Consider the following 24,441-nt stretch of genomic DNA (forward strand, 5'->3'; position numbering starts at 1 on the left):
CTTCATACATTCCATGTTCCGATTTTCAGTGGATGTTTACAGTTGTTTCTCTTTATTTTGAGTTGTGCCCCATCATCAAATGAAGGTTATGTGGGCTTTTCTTCCATGAGCTTAACTCCATTCAAGTCATCATGGTCAACTCTACTTTGAGGAGGCAGCTCTTCCCCATTTGATTCTTGAGTGCCTTCCAACCTGAGTATGACTATGGGAGCACATTATTTGTTCCCATATAATGAATACATCATTTTCTGGCACTATATCTGACAGTGTTTCTCTGCTATTCATAAGGTTTTCCGTGACTAACGATTTGGAAGTAGTTCGTCACTTTCTTCCTAGTCTGTCTTTGTCTGGAAGCTCATCTGAAACCTGTCCACCATGGGTGACCGTGCTGGTTATTTAAAATACCGGTGGCATAGCCCTCAGTACCTCAGCAACTGAAGCCACCACCGCATGACAGACAAGTGGTGGCCGTTTGGTTTTATGTCGAAACTGTCACTTTAAATTTCGAGGAGATCTGTGTGCAAGTGTAATAGACCCCTCCAGGGCTGGGGGTGAGGTATTCATTCGATCAGGTATCCCGTCTAGTTACCAGAATGGAGTTGCGCAGTCAGGGAGAGACCAATAACAATGGACTGATATCCCCCCAAAAAATATCTACACCTGTATCTCTTCGGTTCTGTCAGGCGTTTGTGGCTGCTCTGATCCTGTTCTTGGAATATGTGAATTTAACATAGCCTGCATTATCACTGTTAAAAGTAACTAGTCTAACATTTTATCCAAGGTCAGCGGTTCAAACTTAACAACTACTCCTTGGAAACCCTATACAGAGTAGCTTGGAATCAGAATGGACTAGAAGACACACAGCAACAACAATGGCACATAACAACAACAAAATCAATAAAACAAAAATGCTAGAGAACAGTCGAGGCGGGTTTTTTCATGGCCAACAAAATGGATAACCACTAGTAAACATGAGTGAAGAAAAAACAAATACTGAAAATAAAGTCTTGCACATAGACAATAACGAAAATAATTATAAAATGTTTTTGTTGTTGCTGGGTGCCTTATAGTCAGTTGGTTCTGACTCACAGTGACCCTGTATGGGGTTTTCAAGGAGCAAATGGTGGGTTTGAACAGCTGATCTTATGTGCCACAATAGGACTCCATTAGTTTTATCTCTCACATATATTTTTGATTCTAAGGTAATGGTTTAGTTTATTTTTTAAATTTTAAAGGTGTTTAAGAATATGAGTTTTACTTCTTTGTCATAGATTTGCTTCATTTCTAATCTATAATTTTTCATACCTATAAGAATGGTCGCTATGGGTCGGAACCGACTCGACGGCACTTAATAACAATAACATAAGAATGGTAGCATATTTGATTTGTTGTTGTTAAGTGCTATCCGGTTGACTTCCAGATTTCCAAGGCTGTAAATTTTTTTTGAAGCAGAAAATCTCATCTTTCTCCCACGGAGAGGTTGGTGGGCTTGAACGACTGACCTTGTGGTTTGAAGTTCAGTGTTTATCCTACAGAGCCATCACGTTCCTATATTTGAGTTAGAGAAATGTTTAATAGTTTTTAAATTGTTGTTGTTGTTTTTAATCTGTGGTTAGAAAATAGTGGCATGTATTCATTTTTTAATGTGTTCCCATAGTCATAAAAATAGCATGTATATAATTTTTAGGGCACAGAATTTTATTAAACTTGTGAAGCTTGTTTCTGGACTACTCCCTTCGGGTTGGCTTTGTTGTTGTTATTTGCGACCTGTACAGGGTTTCTGAGGCTATAAATCTTTATGGGAGCAGAAAGCCTCATCTTTCTCCCATGGAACAGCTGGTAATTTTGAACTGCTGACCTTGTGGTTCGCAGCCCTATTCGTAAGCCCTATGCTAGCAGAGCTCCTTATAAAGGAGAATAGAAGAATTGGCTTTAGCTGGCCCTTTATTGGTACCCTGTGGAGAACAGCTGGGTTTTGCTCACTAGATTCCCTCAGGTAGCCAATAAATACGTTTTCTTCCTCATTGCAAACCAAATAATGAAACAATAAGCATCCATAACTTGGAGCAAATAAGATGAGACTAGAATTTGTCCCATTCCAGACTACATATCATGTGTCAAGGTAGGGGCTGGAATACATTCTGATCCCTATGATTGTTAATTAATTAAGGCAACTAGAATAATGACTCTAAATTAGTAGAATTTTATTATGTTTGTGAAATAGTACTGGGCATGTGAACTAAGCAGTGTGTTTTAGGATTCTGGCTGACAAAACCCTCACCATCGTTAGCACATGGCTTTTATGGGGGGTGGGGGTTGTGTTTATTGTTCCAGCCAAAATGGGAAATCATCACACTGGAAAGCAGGAAAGTAAGGAGGCTTTAGGAAACCAGCCTTGGAAATGATGTAGTTCACTTCATTCACATTCCATTGGCTAGAACAATGTCACATGACCACATTTAAGTGCAAGAAAGGCTGAGAAATACAATTTAGCCAGGATCCAGGAATAAGAGCTGTCAAGGATGAATTAGACTACTGTCTTTCTAGAATTCCACTTCTTTCTTTCTGAACTTAAAAGTTATATACCAAGTGTAAATGTTTAATGGGTGAATAATGCAGATTATATGTGCTGTAAGAATTCAAATGACATTTAGGTGGTGAGAAAAGTTGTATGAAAGAGGTATAGAACTTTAGTTGAGGTTGAAATAAGAAGAATTAGGTAATACTGTGTTGTTAAAACCAGGATAGTTAACGGGCATGGGAATGGGAATGCTGAAGGAAAAATCTTCAGAAAAATTTGTTAGCTAGAGAATGGATGATTGATGCATGCAATGATAAGAAGTTAAGATGAAGGTATAGGTGTGACTAATTTGGGAAATACTGAGAGTCATTTGAGTTTAAACTTTATCCTTTAGGCAATGAGAAAAGATGCAGAGTTTTGAATTAGAGGTGTTTTGGCTGAAGAAAGGGAAGTTCATTGTGGGAGCTGGTTCAGAGAAAATATGAGTTCAGTCAGCTTTTTGACATGTTACATATGAGAATACTTGTGAGAATGAGAGATTTTCATTTAGGACAGAAGCCAAGGAGAGGAAAATAAAAATTTGTTAGATGCAGAGTGGGGTTAGATCACAAGAATGGATACAGTTTTTTTTAGATAATTGTGTTTAAATGAAGGTTTACACAGAAGTTTAGGTTCCCATTTAGCATTTGCTACACAAATTGTTCAAGGAAGTCTGGTAGTGTAGTGGTTATGAGTTGGGCTACTAAAATAACTTCAAGGTAAGTAGTTCGAAACTATCAGCCGTTCCATGGGAGAATGGTGAGGCTTTTTGCTCCAGTAAAAATTTATAGCTTCAGAAACTCTGTACAGGGTCACTATGAGTCGGAACCGACTCCACAGCACACTATCACCACCTCCATACAAGTTGTTCAGTGACATTGCTTTCCATTCTTCACAATATGTGAGCAATTTCATTATTACTGTTCTGGCTGTTCCCTTTCCATTTATCTAGTTTCTTGCCCCTTTACATTCTCATCTTTCTTTTAAAGTAATTGTTGACTGAAGAATGGATAAACTTTTTGAGAAAAATAATTTTAGATCAATAAGAGCAGCCTTGAGCACATCCTTATTTAGAAGGGCGAGGTGTGGATATAGTCTGGGGAATTAGATGAAGGTAGAAGAGTTAGACAAGAACCAGGACAGTAAATAATACTGAAGATTGAAAGAAAGTTTTCAAGAAGAGTTTATGATCAACTGATTATGGAGATATTAATTACATTGGCTAGTAAGAAATGGCTTTTAAGTTTCCCTGATAATTCATCAAAAAAGTAGACAATAGATTCTTTGTTTTTGGATTTGAGGAATATTTAAATTACGAAATAGAAAAACCATACACATACCAATTATGAATTCTTTATCGTGTAATTTATAATAACTGGTAATTTGCTACTTTATTAGATAAATCTGAAATCTAAAATACTTTATATTCCATGTTATTGCTATGCTTGAATTCTTTAGAAGTTATTTCTGGACAGTCTACGAAAAGCACTTGCTGGTCATGGAGGAAGCAGACAGTTAACAGAAAGTGCTGCAATCGCTTGTGTCAAACTGTGTAAAGCAAGTACATACATAAATTGGGAAGATAACTCTGTCATTTTCCTATTAGTTCAGTCCATGGTGGTTGATCTTAAGGTAAGATGTTTATTAGCTACTCTAAACTTTAAGTAAATTAACTTTTAGAATCAGTATTATGTCTAAGATCATTGCTAACACTAAAGTCTTACTTGATGATAATAAGTTCATAAGACTACTTTTGTTGTTACTATGTTCATTGGCATTTAAAATATGAAAAAACAGACATGCTAACTAGTTTTCTTAAGTTAACATAAATAAACAGACCTGTATTTAAAATAATAATGGAAATTATGGTCTGAAAGGAATCATGTGTGGTGTAGTAAGAATTGTGTCAGACTGATGATTTAACAATATTAGTTTGGTTCTTCCGACAACTGAATGTTACTGCTTTCTGTGAATCTGTGAATGATGTTTGCACCATCATGTGTAAATGCTAGTTAAAAAAAAAAAAAAAAATGCTGCATGACTGTTTAAAGGCTTTCATTCTGTTGGGATCTTTACAGAATTTACTTTTTAATCCAAGTAAACCATTCTCAAGAGGCAGCCAGCCAGCAGATGTGGATCTAATGATTGACTGTCTTGTTTCTTGCTTTCGAATAAGTCCTCACAACAACCAACACTTTAAGGTGAGAGCACAGTTTTTTTTACCAAGGTATGTTTACTGATGGCTGTTACCCTTTACAAAGGTGAAAAGACTGGAAAGATGAATATATACTTTTATCAATATTTCTCCAAAATGTTAATTTTAAAGAGTGAAAAAAAATTACTCTTATTTATAAGCATGTTTTATTTTGCTATTCTTTGTTCTCATTTATGTTGCTGGATGTTTTTCTTATAGAAATAGTCTAATTTTTTCCCTTCTATAGATCTGTCTGGCTCAGAATTCCCCTTCTACATTTCACTATGTGCTGGTAAATTCCCTCCATCGAATTATCACCAATGTAAGTCTAAAAGGTATTGCTAAATTATTTTTTTTTAATTATTGTTTTTTCTTCATTTATTTCCTCCCTCCCTCTCTCAGTTTTTAAAGAAAGATTCTCTTGGTTTACAAAAGGTTGTGAATATAGATGTATGGTATAGGAAGATTTCTCAGAGGTGATTATATCTGGTAAACTGATATAAAATTATCTTTGTAGTATTCAATTTTGACCTTATTGTATGAAGGTAGGGTTAATAGGAACCTTTGTAGAGATTAAACCTAAAGCACTTATTATTCGATCAAAAGCTCTTGAGAATAATGCCACTGAAAATATTTTCATCCTGAAGTTCTTTACATATTATTTTAATACTCTTAACCTTTTTCCAGTGTTTGATGTAATTTGACTTTTCACTTTATCATTTAAGTTATAAAGTAGTGATATTTTTGTTGTAGCAAAGTATGGTACATTTACAAAATGTTAAGAACATACTTGATTGTACTTTTCCATTTTCCTTAAATGAAGTATTAACACACTTAAAAAGAGGTAGTCCTGTGATACAAAAACATCTCAAACAAAATAATTGAGTGCATTGCAAAGGTAGTCATGAAACCTTTGACTCTGGCTTAGATACATTAGGCAGAAAAATAGTAAAGTAAAGCCGTATCAGATTTGGACAGTAGATTTTAGAAATTGTTTTAAAATTACAAGCAGTTGTATTTTGAAGGTTTTCAAGCATTATCTTCTAGTTTTTTAAATTCATATGGCATTTAACAATAACATTGATACTTAACAGTTTTATATAATATGGCTGGCTTTTGTGCCTTGAAAAAGAACTTTAATTATTGATAATTTAGGTTTATTTATCCTATTTATAATCAAATTCCATGCTAAGGATGTGGCTGGTTAGTTAAAAATAATTGGTGCTTTGGGGTAATGCATTAGACTGTAGAGTCATTTGAATCACAAGGTTGGCAGTTCAAGCTCACCAGCTACTCCTTGGAAACCCTATAAGGGTTGCTGTGGATCAGAACAGACTCAATGGCACTTAACAGCAACAGCCATCATTTGCCTTGGATATATTGACTAAAACCAAGTGCTGCCCACATATTCTTTAAACCATTCCTGCAGGGGGAAAACATAGATAAAGCTATTTAGTGATACATTTAGTTTTGCTCAGTGGGGTACTAATAGTATTTTGGGCAGGTCAGTTATTTATTGGTCAGGACTCCCTTGTACATTGGTTGGTATTTAGCATTCCAGGTTTACATTTGAAATTCAAGTTATGCTGCATTCCCTAGTTATGAATAATCAAAAATTCACTTCTAAACATTCCCAGGAGAGAATAAAACCTCCCTCAGTTGAGTATCATTGGGTTAAATTGTAGATAGAATTAATATTAAATTTTTTTTCAAAAGAGAAAGCTTAATAAATTTTATTATATATGAGATATATTTGTATTGAATTTTTAAAAAAAAATTAATTGCTGTATTTTTGCAAGTGTGTGAGCCGGCTTTATCCCAGGGTGGTGCAAATGATCAGTAAGTACACTTAGTTCCAAATCAAAAATGTTAGAAGTTTTATTACACCCCGAGACACCGATGAAGAAAGAACTGGTTATCTACTTAGAAAAGAATCAACAATTGAAAATTCCCTGGAGTATAGTTGTACTTCGAAACACTTGGGGTCACCTTGAGTAAAATTGATTTAGTGTCAACTGGTTGGTTAGTAATGATCCAGAATATTATCCCCTTGAGATTTATTTTCAAGTCCGTTAAAAATAAAATAAAACAAGATTTGTTTTCCCGCCCCATATTTATGTGTAGTTCAGAAATAATGTTATTTTTTTTCTCACTATATATGCCTTAAAATATTCCATTTATTAGAGTGACTAGTTTTATATAAATGCTTCAAATTTGTATTTTATAAACCCAAGCATATAATTTTTGATGCTTTGTAACTAGCTACTAGTAAATTCTGAAATATTTTTGTCCACAATTGAATATATAGAACACTTTCAAGCATGGACTTGGCACTGCTGTAAGTGGCTGCGCTGCTCCTTTTTGGATTTCAAGCATGCTTGGAGTGTTACTTCATGCATGCCTCGATGTACCTGGTGAAAGTGATTGTGCATCCTTCTAGAGTAGAATGAGTATTGCATGTGTGAAGGTGGAGTTCGTCCATATCAGAACTCAAGTCAATATGAAAATGATTTTTATAAAGAAAAAAAAATTAACTAATATAAGAAGTATTAGCCTTCAGTGATCTTTCAACAAAATACTTGTAAAGGTACTCAAATTTATTAAATCTATAAAGTATCTTTTAAAAAGTCATACCTTATTTAATGATACTTTATTGCTAAAGATTATTTCTTGTTAGTTTCCCCAATCCTTTGGTTTAAGGTTAATAGATACTGAATCTGAAGTACTTTTCTGACTAAAAAATCATATATAAGGTAAATAGGCAAATTTGCAGAATTCAGTTATAAGAGTCTAATTGAAGACAGTTAATTGTGGCATATGAAAATTTTCATCGATATTTGGACTCCTAATCCTAAATTCATTCATAGTACACGATTTCCGTCTAAATGATTCTTGGTTCAATACATCTCATAAACCCTCTTTTTTCATTGTTAATTAGCCATTTCACAGATGTTTCAAATTATGTTCTCAAATATGATGAAAATGTTATAATGTGTTTTGAGGGTTTATGTTGTAGTAGTAGTGTTTGGAGTTTAGTGTTGCTTTTGTGAAACATACACATACTTAATTTATAAGAACTATGTTTGGACCTGTATATGCAGGCTGGAGTTCAGGTGTGGCACTGTGGGCTAATGCGTTGGATTGCAAGGTCAGTTTGAACTTCAGTCTGAGTGGTTCAAGCTTACTAGCTGCTGTTTGGAACCCTATAAATGGTTGCTATGGGTCAGAACCAATTCAGAGGCACTAAACAACCACAACAACAAATGTTTAGATCTGCAATATTCTATTTCCACTTAGGAAATCTAAACATCTTAACTATTTTAATTTTATCATAATGCAAGTTTTTAGCAGTTTCTAAAATGGTATTTATAATATGGTCACTTTTTTTATTAATTGCATATATGAGATAAATTTCAGTTACCATAGCTGATATATAATTAATTTTGATGGAGTTTAGATTAAATTACATATATTGTGTTGTAATTGGAAAGTTAAAAAATCATACCCATATGTATGAGCCAACTATCCTAGCGATCACTGGTATATGCTGTGGGTGGTATAATACTTCATGGTCTGTTTTTCCTTCATAGCAGTTTATTACTGTTAATTATGGTTAGCTCAAATATTAAAAATCAGATGATCTCTATTGAGAGGTTTATAGTGAAAGGAATTATTTCTGAGACATTTAAAAATATATTTGATTATTCTCTTGAATTCCCCCAGAGTTGCTCATATTGTTTACTTATACCCGCTTGCTGGGCAATAAGTTTATTATTTTCAAAGACAAAAGAAAACATGTACTAGTTTTCAAAATGTCATGTTTGTAAACTGTGCAAAAAGAACAGTAATATACTAAAATTTTAACCAATTACATGATATAAAATCTTAAATCTAAAATTATTTTGTAGGGTGTACCTGGTACCACAATACAGTTTCAGCAGCCATGGAAATGACTCAGTAATTTGGATAGGATGTTATATGGGATGCATATATCTTCAGCTAATTAGCGTCTGGCAAAATTTTATCTTGTTGGCAGGGTGAGGTGGACCCTTTCCACAATGCACTTTATAATTATTCATCTCTGTGTTACTTTAAGCTGATTGATACAAGCTGTATAGAAATAGTAGATATATGAAAATCAAATTGTATTTGAAAGTCAGAGAAGAAAATTGTCTAAGGATTGAGGAATCACTTATATAATCAAAGTAAAACTATTATTTGTTAGGAACTAGTTAAGTAAGGTAAAAATTGAGGAAAAAACTGTCTTTTTATTATCCCCCAAATGTTTTTCTTTCCTGTAGGGTTCCCTTCTTGAGTGGAGTTCCGTATTAAAATTGTGCACCATAAATTGGTTTATATTTTATTGTCCCGGTCCTGGTGTGGTGCTGTAGGATAAGCATTGGCCTGCTAACTGCAAGATCAGTTCAAACCCACCAGCTGCTTCATAGAAACTCCATACAGGGTCACTGAGTCAGAACTGACTTGACAGCACTTAACAAAAGAAACAAAACAACATATAGAGTTTCTAAAACCAAAGTTTTGGAGTATGGCAATATAACTTAATGCTACTCAAACGATTCTGAAAATTAGGTGTGAATGAATTAAATATTGAGAGTTAAGATTTATAGTCTGGGGCATTATGAGTCAGAATTAACTCAGTGGCAGTGGTTGCATGGTAATATTGAATGAGAAGGAACCTTGGAATAGGGTATGAAGTTATTCAATCTCCTATATTAAGTTTTGTCTACTATTTGATTGTTATTCTTTTATTTGTGTCTTATAGCAGGACTATAAATGGAAAGCCTGTATTTTAAGTTATCTACTTCCGAGCATATTTTCCATAGTTAATGAAAATTCATCCAACCTTTTTTGCATTGACTAATCAATAAACATGAGTCATGATGTGGCTCAGTTGGATAAGCACTAGACTGCAGGGTCTGTTTGAACTATAAGGTTGATGGTTCAAACTCACCAGCGGCTCCTTGGAAACCCTATACAGAATTGTTATGAGTCAGAACTGACACAATGACACTTGGCAACAATAACGATCAATAAATATTATAAGATTTAGTGATTCTAATGTCATTTTTTTGGTAATACATTAATTCGTTTTAAATTAAAAGTTACACTTTAAAATAAAATAGGCATTTAAAATTAGACATCAAAACGGAACAGATTAAACTGAAATAGAAAAATCTTAGTTTTGAAATAATTACCTTTCAAAAATATTTAGCTTGGATCAGTTTGTCTTTGTTTATGGTGATTGTTAGTCTTCCATGTATTGTGCCATCATTGCGTATCAGTGTAAAGTTAAAGGTTTACTAATAGTTTTATTTCATTTACTAATTTCATGTTGTAATTATCATTGTTTGTAAGCATATGAAAGTATTAGTTTGCCACACATTTTTGAACATTGTGTTGAACCACTAATCTCTTTTAAAGCTTTGATGATCGCCATCTTACTTGGAAAAAATATATGGTATATGTTCACATATTTCTGATATGTAAAAAAAAACACTTAAAGAGGAAAAGATTGGCTAAATCATTAGCTCCAAATTGTTCTCCAAAGATTCTTTGTTTTCAGATTCACTAGCTTATCAGTGAGAAAAGACAGTCTCATGTTCATGAAGTGGGCTGTTTGTCTCATATTCATTATTATACTTTAAAATGAATGTATTTTTGTCAAGATAATATTTGAAGACTTTGGAAATTATGTGTTTGCATGGTCTTAGAAAGTTTCTGACCAAAGGATAAAACTTTAAATCACAGTGATAACCAGAGCATATAACTCATGCAATTTTGTATTTTTCCTTCCTTATGATCTTTCCGGGATTTTTTTCTTCAGTCTGCATTGGATTGGTGGCCTAAGATTGATGCTGTATATTGTCACTCAGTTGAACTTCGAAATATGTTTGGTGAAACACTTCATAAAGCTGTTCAGGGTTGTGGAGCACACCCAGCTATACGAATGGCACCGGTAAGATTAACTATGAGTTTTGAATCTTACTTTCCACTTAACTACATTTTTAGTGTCTTTCTCCATTTCCTGCTTTTATTTCTAGAAATCTTGGGTTATGTTGTATATTGAACTATTACTGCAGTACTACTTAATGGTATTTGTTTTTTAGTGAGCTGAGCTTACTAATTTTTAGAGAAATTTTCTCACTCAGATCTGTTAAGATTTTAGTCACTTAAAAAAATAGTTTCTTTTTTCTGTAATTTTTCTTTTTGAACTTAGATATTTTTATTACTTTTTAGTGGTGAATAAGGGAAGCTGACTCCTGGGTTAGAGTGAATATTCCTATGAACACATATTTTACTCATTAGATGCTGAATATTACACATAGGAAATTATATATAAGAAGTAAAATTTTAATTGGTTTTTTTAAAATCAAAGAAAAATACTTTATTTTTCAACAGATATGCATTGATCATTTAAAAATGATAGGCACTTTGACATTGAAGTCTGACTGTGTGTAACCTTAATTAGCAGACTGTTTTCAAATTAAATATTCAAACAGATTATTACTCAGAATTTAAAATCTCACATGGAGCCAATTTAGCAGACAGCTTATAGGACTGTATGAGTCATTTCTTGGTATTTATGCATAGCAGGATTATTATACATGACATCTCTTGACATTGATTGGTGCTACTTTGTCTTCTGCTTCTTATTTTCTATTCTTATTGGCTGCTGTCGCTCACATGATCAGATGCCAACCAGTCACTGTTTTGCATGGCAGTGGGCTTCTGTGGCTGTAAGTATGATTCATTGTAACTACCTCAGAAAAGTCCTTTGTTTCTTTGACTTTTCTGTGTATAGTTGCCATTATAGTCACATCATGTCATTTCAAATGAAAATATAACCTGTCTTTACCTATTGGTTTTATCTAGTAAATTATCTGTTTTACACTTCATAGGATAATTTAAACAGCTTCTTTTCTGTCATGCTTCTCTTTTTACAAGTTCCCTTAGAAAGAAATTTGGTTTGCTTAGTTGTGGTTCACTCTTATCCAGTTGTCAGTATTTGTTTCTGAGGATTATTTATTTCAGATGTTCAAGAATTTTGCTAATTCACATACTATGGGACTTCAAAATGTTTGTGGAAAAATTCTAGTATTTTTTAATTCCATTTCCCACAAACTTTTTTGAGCTCCCTTGTATTTTGGGATTATTTAGTTAAAAAAAAATTACAGACAAAAGCACATGCAATAATGTTTTATTAAGTAATCTTTAAAATGAAAGATTGTTTTTGATTAACTTTATGTAATGCCAAGTACTTAATTTTTTTTAAAGTTGGAAAATTTTTCAATTGAAGTATGAGTTTCTTATCTGAATTAATACCTACTTCTGGTCTGGTAACTGCAAGGTCAACAGTTCAAGCCCACCAGCTGCTCTTGGAAACCCTATAGAGTTACTGTGAGTTGGAACCAACTCGAGGGCATACAGTTGTTAGTCATAGTTTTTTAAGTTCTAGAAAATGTCTTGAAGGAAATCATATAAAGATTATTTGTTGACCTACTTATTCTGATATCTTCTTAAGACGTTAGAACTCTACCTTACTTTCTATTATTTTAAGTTTACAACCTCTTTTGTGAGCCTTGGTGGCACAATGGTTAAATCAGTTGGTTGGTAATAGAAATGTCAGCAGTTTGAACCCACTAGTGGCTCCAGGGATAAGAAGTAGTGATCTGCTTCTATAAATAGGACAGCATATGAAGCAGCTCTACTTTGCCCTACAGGTTTCACTGTGACTCAGAATTGACTCGATTATGTACCAAAACAACAGCAGCAACACCTCTTCTTGTAGAAAATTAATGGTCTGCAATAATGGAAATTTATGGATAAATTAAAATATTGGTGGCTAAAGATAAATTCTGCCTAATTATCTTTAAAGTCAAGTTTTCCAGCCATTCATAATTTAATTTTCTATATACGTGGATAGAAAGTATATGGAACAAATCAGTTCTTTTGAATAAAGACAGAATCTTAAAATGTTAAGAGTTTAACATCTCATATAGGTTTAAAATGATTTTAACATTTAAAGGTTATTTTGTTTCTTAGCCTTAGTTATCAGCAGATTCTAGGAGATACATACTGTATTTGTTGTTGTTGTTAAGTGTTGTCAAGTCTGTTCCAACTCATAGCAACCTGTATAGCGCTTCCAAGGAGCAGTTGGTAGGTTTGAACTACCGATCTTGCAGTTTTCTGATCATTATTTCATAAAAAACAAAGACATTTTCCTCTTTTGGATCAAGGACATCTGTAATAGAAATTTGTGTTTTATGTCTAAATTATTCACTGAAAGTACCAGTATACATTTCATTTTCAAAAATCTTTGAAAGCTGTTTATATTTGTGCATTTGTATGTATGTATGAAATTTTCTTTGTATGTGTATTTGTGCATAATGACTATTTCTGGTTGGTACTTTCACCAGGGAAAATAAATTCGCAAATTTAATATTAAATAATACTTATAACAAGAAAATTTCAGAATTCAGATAAGCCTTAGGGTAAATCTCTCCCCTCATAAACCTGGTGAGTGACACTAGTCAGACAACAGATATGGATGTACTGAGAGCCCACTGTGCGCGAGGCACTGTGCTAATGTCAGGGAAACATGATGGAGTCAACAATCACTATACTCACATAGCTTTGCTTGAAAACTTCTAACAAAGAACTCACTTAAGTATGGCTAGAAAGTCTGGAAACACAAATACACATGATAAATAGCTTAGAGATACTACAGCACCGTTTCTCAATCTCGATGTTATTGACAACTTGCACTGAGTAATTCTTTGTTGTAAGGGCCTGTCTTCTGCATTGTAGGATGTTTAGCATTACCTCTGACTTCCCCCACTAGATGTCAGTCATGACAACCAAAAAGTTCTTCTTCCCATGGGGACAAAAATTGCCCCACTTATAAACAACATGGAGTCCTGGTGTGGTTCTGTGGGTTAACGCCAGACTGCAAAGCCATTTGAAATGCAAGGTCAGTGCTTCAAGCACCTTGGAAACCCTATACAGGGTTGCTATGGGTCGGAACTGACTCGATGGCACTTAACAACAACATCTAAAAGTCCTGGTGTGGTGCTATGGGATAAAGCATTAGGACTAAGCACTGCAAGGTCAGTTTGAACCACAAGGTCAGTGGTTCAAACTCACTAGATGCTCCTTGAGAACCTTATATAGGGTTACTGTGAGTTGGAACCAACTTGACAGCACTTAACAATAACTACTACTACTAAAATTTCAGTATGTTAGTAAATGATGGGAGGTCTTGGATTGCTATGCTAGCAAACCTTAAATTGGCATTTTAAACCTACCAGCTGTTCTAGGAAACACTATAGAGGGTTGCTATGAGTCAGAATTGACTTGAAGGCACACATCTATAACAACAACACCTACAGTTGATGTATGAATTTTACAAATGTATAATTTCTGTACATTTTGTGTCTTACAGTGGGGATCCTGGCTCAGCAATTTTTCCTACATGCCAATAATTCCATCATGTCATACATAAATGGTGGTGGTGTGCCTTGGATTTGGTACTGACTCATAGTGATCCTGTATAGGGTTTCTAAATTTTTATGGGAACAGCAAGTCTCATCATTTTCCCACAGAACAACTGGTAGTTTTGAACTGCTGACCTTGAGCTTACCATGCCAACTCATAACCACACAAAATTTTGGCCCTGACTAAATTTTTGATACTTGATTTTTTTTGGCTGGGCATGACTTGCTGTCTCTTCTTTGACCAAAGCACTAGTACCAGCTTGCATTCCTATTAGCATCTGCAATACCGAAGACTAACTCATAAATGAATCAATCATCTTTCCTTACATTTCTAATTAAGAAATACATTTGTCTGTCAAGTTTTTCTTGATTATATACAGTTTGCTAATAGTCATTAAATTAAAAAGTATCTGAATTGAATACATTTATTTTAATTTCTCAAAGTTTACTCATATTAAGCAGTCAAGCTAGAAGAAAATTAGTGATAAAAAGATGACATAATTAAATATTTACTTTTTAGAAATGATGACTAAATAGAAAACAGTCTTTATAGCTGCTAATTTTTCCTGTACAAGACTGTATCACTAAGTAGCAGATTGATAGTTATACTCAGGTATGTCTTAGTTATAAATTTATTCAGTGAAAAGTTTCACCTTGATCTAAGGTTTTACCTTGACTTTAATGAAAATAAAAAGTTTGTGACTAAATATAAAAGCAAATAATATTTGTGATATTTATAATTTCTCTTCTGTAGTGACATTCTTGAGCAAAATTGTGCCACTTAGTTTTCCTTCCCCCTTGTGGACTAAAAGCCTTCAGTGTGCTTGGGCATAAATAGCAAGTGCGTTTCTCACACTTAGACACTGAGAATTGCTGCTTCGTGTCATCGTAATGCATTTCCACTTTTTATATTTAAGTGGCTGACTTGCTTCCTGGCTGTTGTTACTGTGAGTGCATACATGCTAGATATTTTATTGCCCACATGTTTTATGTATGCTTAGCTAAAGGTTATTGTTGTTGTTATGTGCCGTGGAGTCGGCTAAAGGTATACATGCCCAAATAGAAAACATAAGAATAGAGACAAAAAAGCAATAACAGATCTATAATATAGTTGCATTTTTTGTTGTTGTTGAATAGCATACACAATTAATTATATTAGCTTACTCTAATATCTCCATAGTTGAAACACATTTTCTATGATTTAATCTTTCTCAATGAGTTCTTTCTTTGCTCTATGAATGTTATTCACTTGAGAGATGGAATGCCACTGAAGGAAAAAAGTTGTTAAATACAGATAACCAGCTATGTAACATTTCATCAATTCTAAAAAGCACATGTTTTACTTGCAAAGGGTGCATGCTACTTTTTATGGTGTCTTAACAATTGTAATCATTCCTTGTGGTACATAAAATAATGTATATTAGAGTTGATAGTAGATTCTATGAAATATTTGCATACATGTGTGGGATAAGTTTGTTAAATGAGTATTTGTGAGTGCTCTGCCAACCTCAGTGTCAGCAGTTCAAAACTACCAGCAGTTTCATGGGAGAAAGATGAGGCGTTCTGCTCCCGTAAAGATTTACAGCCTCGGAAACCCTGTGTAGGGTCACGATGAGTCAGAACCGACTCCACAGTACTTAAAAACAACATAGACCAAATATTTTTCTCCCCAGTTTTCACATTTTAGGAAATTACTTTTTACATAGGACTCAACCTTATATTGAAATGTTTAGTATGCTACTAGATTTTCACATAAACTTTATTTGACAGATTATATAAGAATAAGTAGTAAAAAAATTCATTTAAACTTACGTATATTAGTCTTATACTTAATATTGAGTATTTCCATTAATACTATAATTTGATGTAATATGAAATAATTGTTTCCTTTTTCAAAATATTTTTATAATTTAAAGTTGGGTAGCTGTTATCTGAAGCTTATATCTGATTCTTACAAGGTGATGTCATCTTTTGCTTTTGTTTTTAGAGTCTTACTTTTAAAGAAAAAGTAACAAGCCTTAAATTTAAAGAAAAACCTACAGACCTGGAGACAAGAAGTTATAAGTACCTTCTCTTGTCCATGGTGAAATTAATTCATGCAGATCCAAAACTCCTGCTTTGTGTAAGTATAGTTTATGAAGTGCCTTAAATGATTACACTAAATTAATTTGGTATGACTGGAATGCCAAGGTTGGGGAGATAATTGTTAACTCAAGAGCACTTGCTAACCCTTGTTGATTTTTCATGAAATCTAAGGTTTATCCTAAAGAAAACTAAATTATAAAGAATGCTTGCTAATACAATAAAATAGTCAGATTTCTTAATCTTCTTAATTTTCCTTATGATTGAATTAGTATACTTTGGTGATATCTTCTATCTTTATATATTGCTATTGTTGTTACTAGGTGTTGACAAGTCAGTTCCAACTTATTAGCAGCCCTGTGCATGACCGAACAAAATGCATCCCAGTCCTGCTCCATCCTCAAAATCCTTGCTACCCTTGAACCCATTGCTGATGCCACTGTGCCAATCCATCTCATTGGGGCAGTGGGGGGTAGGGAGGTGTCTTCCTCCTTTTCGCTGACCCTCTACTTTACCGAGCATAATATCCTTCTCTAGGGGTTGATTCCTCCTGATGATAGTATGTCTGAAGTATGAGAAGACTCACCATCCTGGTTTCTGGAACATTCTGGCTGTACTTCTTCCAACTTAGATTTGTTTGTTCTCTGGCAGTCCATTCTTTTCCAACACCATAACTCAAATGCATCAGTTCTTCTATAGTCTTTCTTATTCATTATGCAACTTTCACATGCTTATGAGGTTGATGGAAATACCTTGGCTTGGGTCAGGCATACCTTAGTACTCAAACTGCTGTCTTTTCTCTTGAACACTGTAAAGTGGTCTTGTGCAGCAGAATTGTCTAAATACACTAAGTTGTTTGATTTCTGTATTGCTTTTTCCATGAGTGTTGATAGTGGATCCAAGAAAAATGAAGTTTTTGACAACTTCAGTCTTGTCTTCATTTATCATGATGCTATTTATTGATGCAGTAGTGAGGACTTTTGTTTTTATATTGAAATACAGTCCATACAAGGCTATATATACTTTACATTTGTCTTTTTGAGCCGTCCTTTGAAATTTTCTGTTCAGCTTTTACCTCCTTATTTCTTTCATTTATTTTAGCATCTCCACACTGGAGAGCAAGTTTCAGCAACTCTTGTGACATACATTTTGGTTGTCACATATTAGTTTGTTATATATCTTCCAGGTCTAATGCTGGATGGGTAGTAGGAGTGACATTCAATGGGGCAGAAATAGTGAAGCAGCCACAAGTCAGTCAGTGCTTTCCACTTCTGTCTGGGCTTTTAAAACATCTCTAGCTGCAATTGCTAAGCAATTTTTAGTTTTCCTATTGTCTTTTCTTTTTCCTGTTATCAGCCTTCTAGTATCTTTGCCTATCCCTGCAAGCACTGTTTTAGAAAGAGATGAAAATGGGTGTTGTTAATATTCATTTATTAGCATAACTCTACTCTTTCTGCCTCAGCTGGTATTAGACTGAAAACCTCATTCTGATACACAGAACAGTTATGAGCTAACCGATGTAAAAGAGGGGTAGTTATTTGAAATAATTAAAAGCGTGGGCACTGGAGACAGACTCTTTACTAGCTATGTTGTCTAGGTGCCTTGCTCTCTCTGTGTTGCTGTTTTCTCATTTGTAATATTGAGATAATCATAGCTCCTACCTCATAGTTGGAGTCCTGATGTGGCGCTTTTGTCTAATGTGTCAGACTGCAAAGTTGTTTAAACTGCAAGGTCAGTGATTCAAGCTCACTAGCAGCTCCTTGGAAACCCTATACAGGGTCGCTATGGGTCGGAATCAACTTGACGACACTTAACAACAACTACAACAAACCTCATAGTTGTTAAGAAGATTGAAATACAATACCTGTTATCCTTTTAGGAACAATGCCTGTATGTAATAAACACTAAATACATGTTAACTATGATTATAATGAATAAAATATAGTTAACATTGACATTAGTAATTTTAGTGTCCAAAATATTTGCTAGCGTATATCATTATGGAGTCCTGGTGTGGAGCTGTGGGTTAATGTGTCAGACTGCAGAGTCGTTTGAACTGCAAGGTCGGAGGTTCAGGCTCACCAGCTGCTCCTCGGAAACCCTATACAGGGTTGTTATGGGTTGAGACCGACTTGACGGCACTTAACAACAGCAACAACATATGTCATTATATATTGTGAAACTCATAGGAAAACCGGTGTAACCTTTGTGTAGTTTGCCCAGTCCATGGAGAGCAGCATCAGTATGATTTCTTAACTGCTTTGTTTAGCAAGAGGCCTCTTTTTTGTTTTTTATGTTTTTTTTTTCTTATTGTGAGTTGAATGAAGGTTTACAGAGCAGATCATCAGTTTTACATTCAACAAATATACTTTGCTTCATTATATTGGCTACAGCCCCCTCCGTGGAAGCAACAGACCTCTTAAGTGCTATGGTGCTTTCAATTTTGGTGACATACTTTTCAAATCACTATAATGCAAGGGGAACGCAGTGACTCTGTATGGTAAGTGCTGGACTGTGAACTACACGGTCAGTGGTTCGAAACCACCAGTATCTCCTTGGGAGAAAGATGAGGTTTTCTGCTCCCAGAAATATGTATACCTTTGGAAATTTCTATACAGGGTCACTATGAGTCGGCGCAAACTCATTGTCACTTCACGCCACCACCACAGGGTTAATAACTTGATGTAATGATTTCGAGAGTATGAAAAATCCCCTGAAATTATCAAAATACATATACAAGCGGTTTTTGTTTTATTTTGTTTTTACTGGAGACAGGAGAGAAACAGAACAGAGAGAAGATTCCCAAAAGGATCAGTGATCCCAAAACACCCATGATAATCTTGAACTCCATGAAAAGCCCATCTAAATTTGGAACCCACAGTGAATCTGGTATACTACATAGCTACGACTTCAGCATGGAAAAATTTTATAAAATCTGTCAGTGAAACTGTATTGTTGTTAAGTGCCGTCAAGTCAATTCTGACTTTTAGCTACCCTGTATAGGGTTTCTGAGGAACAACTGGTGAGCTTGAACTGCCAACCTTGTGGTTCAAACCGATTTTGCAGTCCAGCGCATTAACCCATAGCACTACACCAAGACTCCTAATGAAACTATTATAAACATAGTGAAATAGCCTTTCTCCACATTTTGTTGTTTTGTGCAGATTATTTGTGTTGATGCTTCATGTATTAGCATTACTCTGTTTTCTGACTATAATTCAGGTTCAGAGAACGCACCGCTTTTCTGGACTTTTGTGTTACATACCTTGTTCAAAGAGTAAGAGTTTAAGTAAAATGTACTATATTTTCGAAGTTTGAAATTTAGCAGTCTTTTAAAATGAAAGTTATCTTCTTTGCTGCCATCTAGTGGTCAAATAGAGCCCTAGTGTGGTGCTATAGGATAAGCACTAGACTGGTAATCTCAAGGTCAGCAATACAAAACAAATCAAACCCTGTTTCCCCCGAAGTTGATTCCAACTCATTGGAGCCCCATTTGTTCCAGAACGACACTACTCCATGTGGTTCTCTTGCATGTAGTCTTTATGGAAGCAGATTGTCGTGGCCCTGTGCTTGGATTCAAACCACCAATCTTTACCTTAGTAATCTTGCATAGTTTGTGCCACCCAGAGCACTTCAAAGTAGTCATGCTGTTGCTACTTTTGTTGTTAAGTTACTTCCATGGTAGTTCTGACTCATAGCTACCCTGTATAGAGTTTCCAAGGAGCGGCTGGTGGGTTTCTGCTGCAGTCCTTTGGTTAGCAGTCCACTACTTATTCTACAGTACCACGTATGGTAAGTTAAATTAGTGAAAGATTTGTTGTAAATATTTGGTTATTTCATATTTCACATATAAACATTTTTCATCTTGGTAAATGGGAGGAACGTAGGAATAATTACTAAGTATTCTCAATGTGTTTTTAAAGTAGTAAGATTTAAAACTTTTTTATTTCTCCCATCTGTGTCCTGGAGTGGTATTGTATGATAAACACTCTACTGTTAACTGTAAGGTTGGAGGTTCAAACCCACCAGTTGCTTTTTGGAAACCATATGCAGGGTCGCTAAGGTTTGGAAACTACTCGATGGCACTTAAGAACACCACCACCACCATCTGTGTACTAATCCATGTTGCTCTCCATTTTTCAGTTTTGCTTACCTTGTGCCATCCAATAGTTATTTCTCTACACTGAAGTAATGGTGATCTTTTTCAGAAGCAAATCTGATTATTTCCCCTATTTAAAACCTTTTATTTGAAATTTCTCCTGGGAGAATTACTAGAAAACTCAAAATAGGCCTACAAGGTCATGCAAAATCTAACTCTTAGTATCTATTACTTCTGCTGGTAACCAGAAAAACAAAGCACATGAAAAGCCCACACATTTAAAATAAAACAAAACACGTATACTAGTTAGGGTTAGCAATTATTCCTGTGTGCGTTTTGCTTACTTGCATTAATCATAGTGCATTTTTTTCTGTGTGTTTTCTTTCCTAGAACCAATAACTGAACATACCAGAAAATGGGCTAACTATTTGGATTACAAATAATACTGTGATAAGGGCTTACCTTATCATTATAATGGGGAAGTATCAGTAGTTAGCAAAATAAAATATCAGCACAAATTGCATTGGTCTCACTTAAATGAGCCATATAGTCTTGAAGTATAAATAGATGCTTCCAAGTTATAGAAGTTAGTCTTTAAGTGGGTGGTGGTGGTTATTATGTGTAGTCAAGTCTCTTCTGATTACTAGCGACCCTGTATGGCATTTCCAAGGTTGTAAATCTTTATGGGAGCAAAGAACCTCATATTTCTCCCACTTTAAGTAGTTCAGCATTCACGTTTATTGTACGCTGTTAATTTGCTTTCCAAAACGAAAGGATTGCAGTATGGATATCTGGAGGTGTGGGTCTAACTTCCCTTTTAAATTAACAGTGTAGATTTGGATGAATGATGCTGTGTGTTGTTATTGTTATGTGCCGTGGAGTCAGTTCTGACTCATAGCGACCCTGTACAGGGTTTCCAAGGCTGTAAATCTTTACAGGAACAGAAAGCCTCATCTTTCTCCTGTGGAACTGCTGGTAGTTTCAAACTGCTGACCTTGTGGTTCGCAGCCCGATTTGTAACCACTACGCTACCAGAACTCATTTGGTGCTGTATAGGGCAATCAAAACAAGTACCTTTGATCACAATCACTCATATCAACACCAGTGAGTTCAAAATCAGAGGTTTTTAAGCTAGGTTAGTGTTTTTGAAAAAAAAAAAAAATAATTCTCTTCATACTATTGATAAAAATTCTTAATTGAAATCTCATGCCTCATTTTTGGATTGTTTTCAAAAAAGACTTTTCCCTGTATACTGTTTACATTGATGAACAAGTAGAGAATGTGAATTTAGGAAATCTTTTAACAGAAGCCATTTTGTTTTAATTCTACAGTTACTTCTATTGAGATAAAATTCACATACCATAAATTCACCATTTTAGAGTAAAGAGGTTGGTAGGTTTTTGTACACTCCTGAGGATGTGCAACCATCATTACTGTCTAATTCTGGAACAATTTTGTCAGCTCCTAAAAAATGTCTAGTACCTGTTAGAATTATTCCTGATTCACCCTCATTTCCCTTCAGCTCCTAGCAAATTTTTTAAATGTAAATTTCCTTTTCCCTTGCAGAATCCAAGAAAACAGGGGCCTGAAACCCAAGGCAGTACAGCAGAATTGATTACAGGACTTGTCCAACTGGTCCCGCAGTCACATATGCCAGAGATTGCTCAGGAAGCAATGGAGGTAAAGGGAAAACAAATTCTCGACTCTTGAAAGAAAGGTCATAGTTATGGATGTCCATGATGTTTCTTTTGGTGTGTGGTTTGAGTCATAGGCAGATGCCCTTTCTGGAAATGGCACATTGTCTTTATACACGTTAATGAATTCCACCTTGGAAGATGGGGTTTACTTGCTTTCTGTGGTATGCAGTAACAACACTGAGCAAACAAAATTTTCTAATTGTAGTGGACTTTAAAAAAACTTTTCATGTATATTCATTTTTTACTGAGAAATCCACATGTCATAAAGTTCATTATTTTAAGACACAATTCAGTAGGTTTTAATTATATTCACAAAGTTATACAACCATCACCACTGTTTAGTTCAGAACATTTTTGTCACCCCCAAAAGAAACCATGCTGCTCCCTACTCTCATTTCACTAGACCCAGGCAACCACTTGTCTACCTCTGTCTATATAGCTGTTTGACAGTATTTTACAAGAATTTATCTTTTTCCCCAAATAATGTCATAACTGTGATTGTCTACACAAAGATACTTACTTAACTGCTCTTACTTAGAAGAATAATGGGGACACTTTTAACTGTTCACTAACAAGAAAATGGGCTATTTATTCAGTAACAGTATTTCAACTTGGTGAATTACTAAACTTGCCATTCAAGCACATGTAGATTATATAGGAATCTGGAAAAATATTTGTTGTTGACCATCAACGGAGAAGAGCCAAGAGCGGGACCCTACCCAGAGAAGCAGGGAGACCCGAGATGGAGGCAGAGATGATGACGTGGAGTGATGAAGCGGATGGGGACTTTGGATCCAGAGAGGGAGAGGGACTGGGTCCTGAAGAATGTGGGGGAGGTAGGGGGTGGGAATGTAGGGGGCAAGTTTATAGGGTATACCCTTTGGTTGGTTGATGATGCATGGAGGGGATTGGAACCATGGCAATGAGCCGATATACAATGGAATGAATGTAAAACTAAAGTTCTCTCATGTAAAATATCATATAATTCCCCATAAAACATGAATATATATATATATATATATATATATATATATTTGTTATTTTTAAGTGCTGTCAAGTCAGTTCAGACGCACCGTAACCCTATATAGGATTTACAAGACTGTAAATTCTTGTGGGAGCAGAAAGAGTCTCACAGTGCATTGCAGTTTTCACTGAGTATCTAAAAAAAATTAATTAAAAGTGTTTCAAATATGATAATATAATTGTGGTCCAAGTGGCGCTGTGTGATAACTCACTGGACTGAAAGGTCGATTTGAACCACAAGGCGGGGGTGGTTCAAACTCAACAGGTGCTTCTTGGAAACACTGTACAGGGTCACTGTGATTCATAACCAACTCAATGGCAGTTAATGACATATTTAAAATGAATTAATTACTGTTAATCTCCTGTGAATTGAATTCCAGTTTTAAGTCTTAGATAAATTGAAATTTTAGAATGGATAATCTGTTATGTAAGTTTTAATTTGCTCCCTTCTTCCTGATTTTTGAAAAATAAAAATCTATCATTATCGTTCCAACAGAATTTGTGACAAGAAAGATAAGTTCCATTTTATATTTTTCCTTAGAAGTAAAATATTGCTATGCATATTAATTTTGGAGTCCTGGTGTGGCGCGCCGTGGGTTAATGCACTGAACTGCAAAGTTGGTACACTGCAAGGTCAGTGGTTCAAGCTCACCAGCTGCTCCTTGGAGCCCCTGTACAGGGTCACTGTTGGTCAGAGTTGATTCTACGGCACTTAACAACAACAACAATATTAATTTTAGTGTGCTCTCTTTACTAAGGATTTACATAACTTTATCATAGAGTTCTTGTATCTTTATTGAAATAATTTTGTTTCTAAAGCAATTTTTGCATGTGTATGTGCTGTTCTGAATTCATCTATCTTGAAAAAAATTTTTTTTAATGTTTTATTGTGAATTATGTGATAGTTTACATGGGAGAACATTAGCTTTACATTCATTCTGTTGTATATCGTTTCATTGCCCTGGTTACAATCCCCTCCATGCATCATCAACCAACCAAAAGGTATACCCTGCAAGCCTGCCTCCCGGTCATGAGCACACAGCCCCTTTCCCTCTCTGGGTCTAGAGCACCCAGCTGCTCCATCTCTGTCATCACTGTTTCTCTGGGTAGGGTCCCGTACTGTGCTCTTCTCCCTTGATGGTCCCAGAAACCTCCGCTCCTGGACTGCAAAGTCTTATCACTCCCCTCCTTTTGCTACAAAACATCTATCTTTACATTTCCAGCCCTCAGTCAGTCCTGATAGGAATTATTCACTATTGTACCACAAGAGA

General features: G+C 35.0%; 1 protein-coding gene across 2 annotated transcripts in view; it reads left to right on the forward strand.

Moving 5' to 3' along the window:
• The window catches only part of NF1 (neurofibromin 1), a 307,052-nt gene that overhangs the window by 114,040 nt on the left and 168,571 nt on the right, over positions 1-24,441 (forward strand). For both annotated transcript variants that reach the window (XM_006874227.1, XM_006874228.1), the window contains exons 9-14: positions 4,019-4,192; positions 4,639-4,761; positions 5,002-5,076; positions 10,600-10,731; positions 16,257-16,391; positions 22,017-22,130. In XM_006874227.1, the coding sequence (XP_006874289.1) occupies positions 4,019-4,192; positions 4,639-4,761; positions 5,002-5,076; positions 10,600-10,731; positions 16,257-16,391; positions 22,017-22,130 (753 nt within the window). The remainder of the gene's footprint in view (positions 1-4,018; positions 4,193-4,638; positions 4,762-5,001; positions 5,077-10,599; positions 10,732-16,256; positions 16,392-22,016; positions 22,131-24,441) is intronic.

The sequence above is a fragment of the Chrysochloris asiatica genome, unplaced genomic scaffold (genome assembly GCF_000296735.1).
Source record: "Chrysochloris asiatica unplaced genomic scaffold, ChrAsi1.0 scaffold00266, whole genome shotgun sequence".
Classification (NCBI taxonomy): Eukaryota; Metazoa; Chordata; class Mammalia; order Afrosoricida; family Chrysochloridae; genus Chrysochloris; species Chrysochloris asiatica.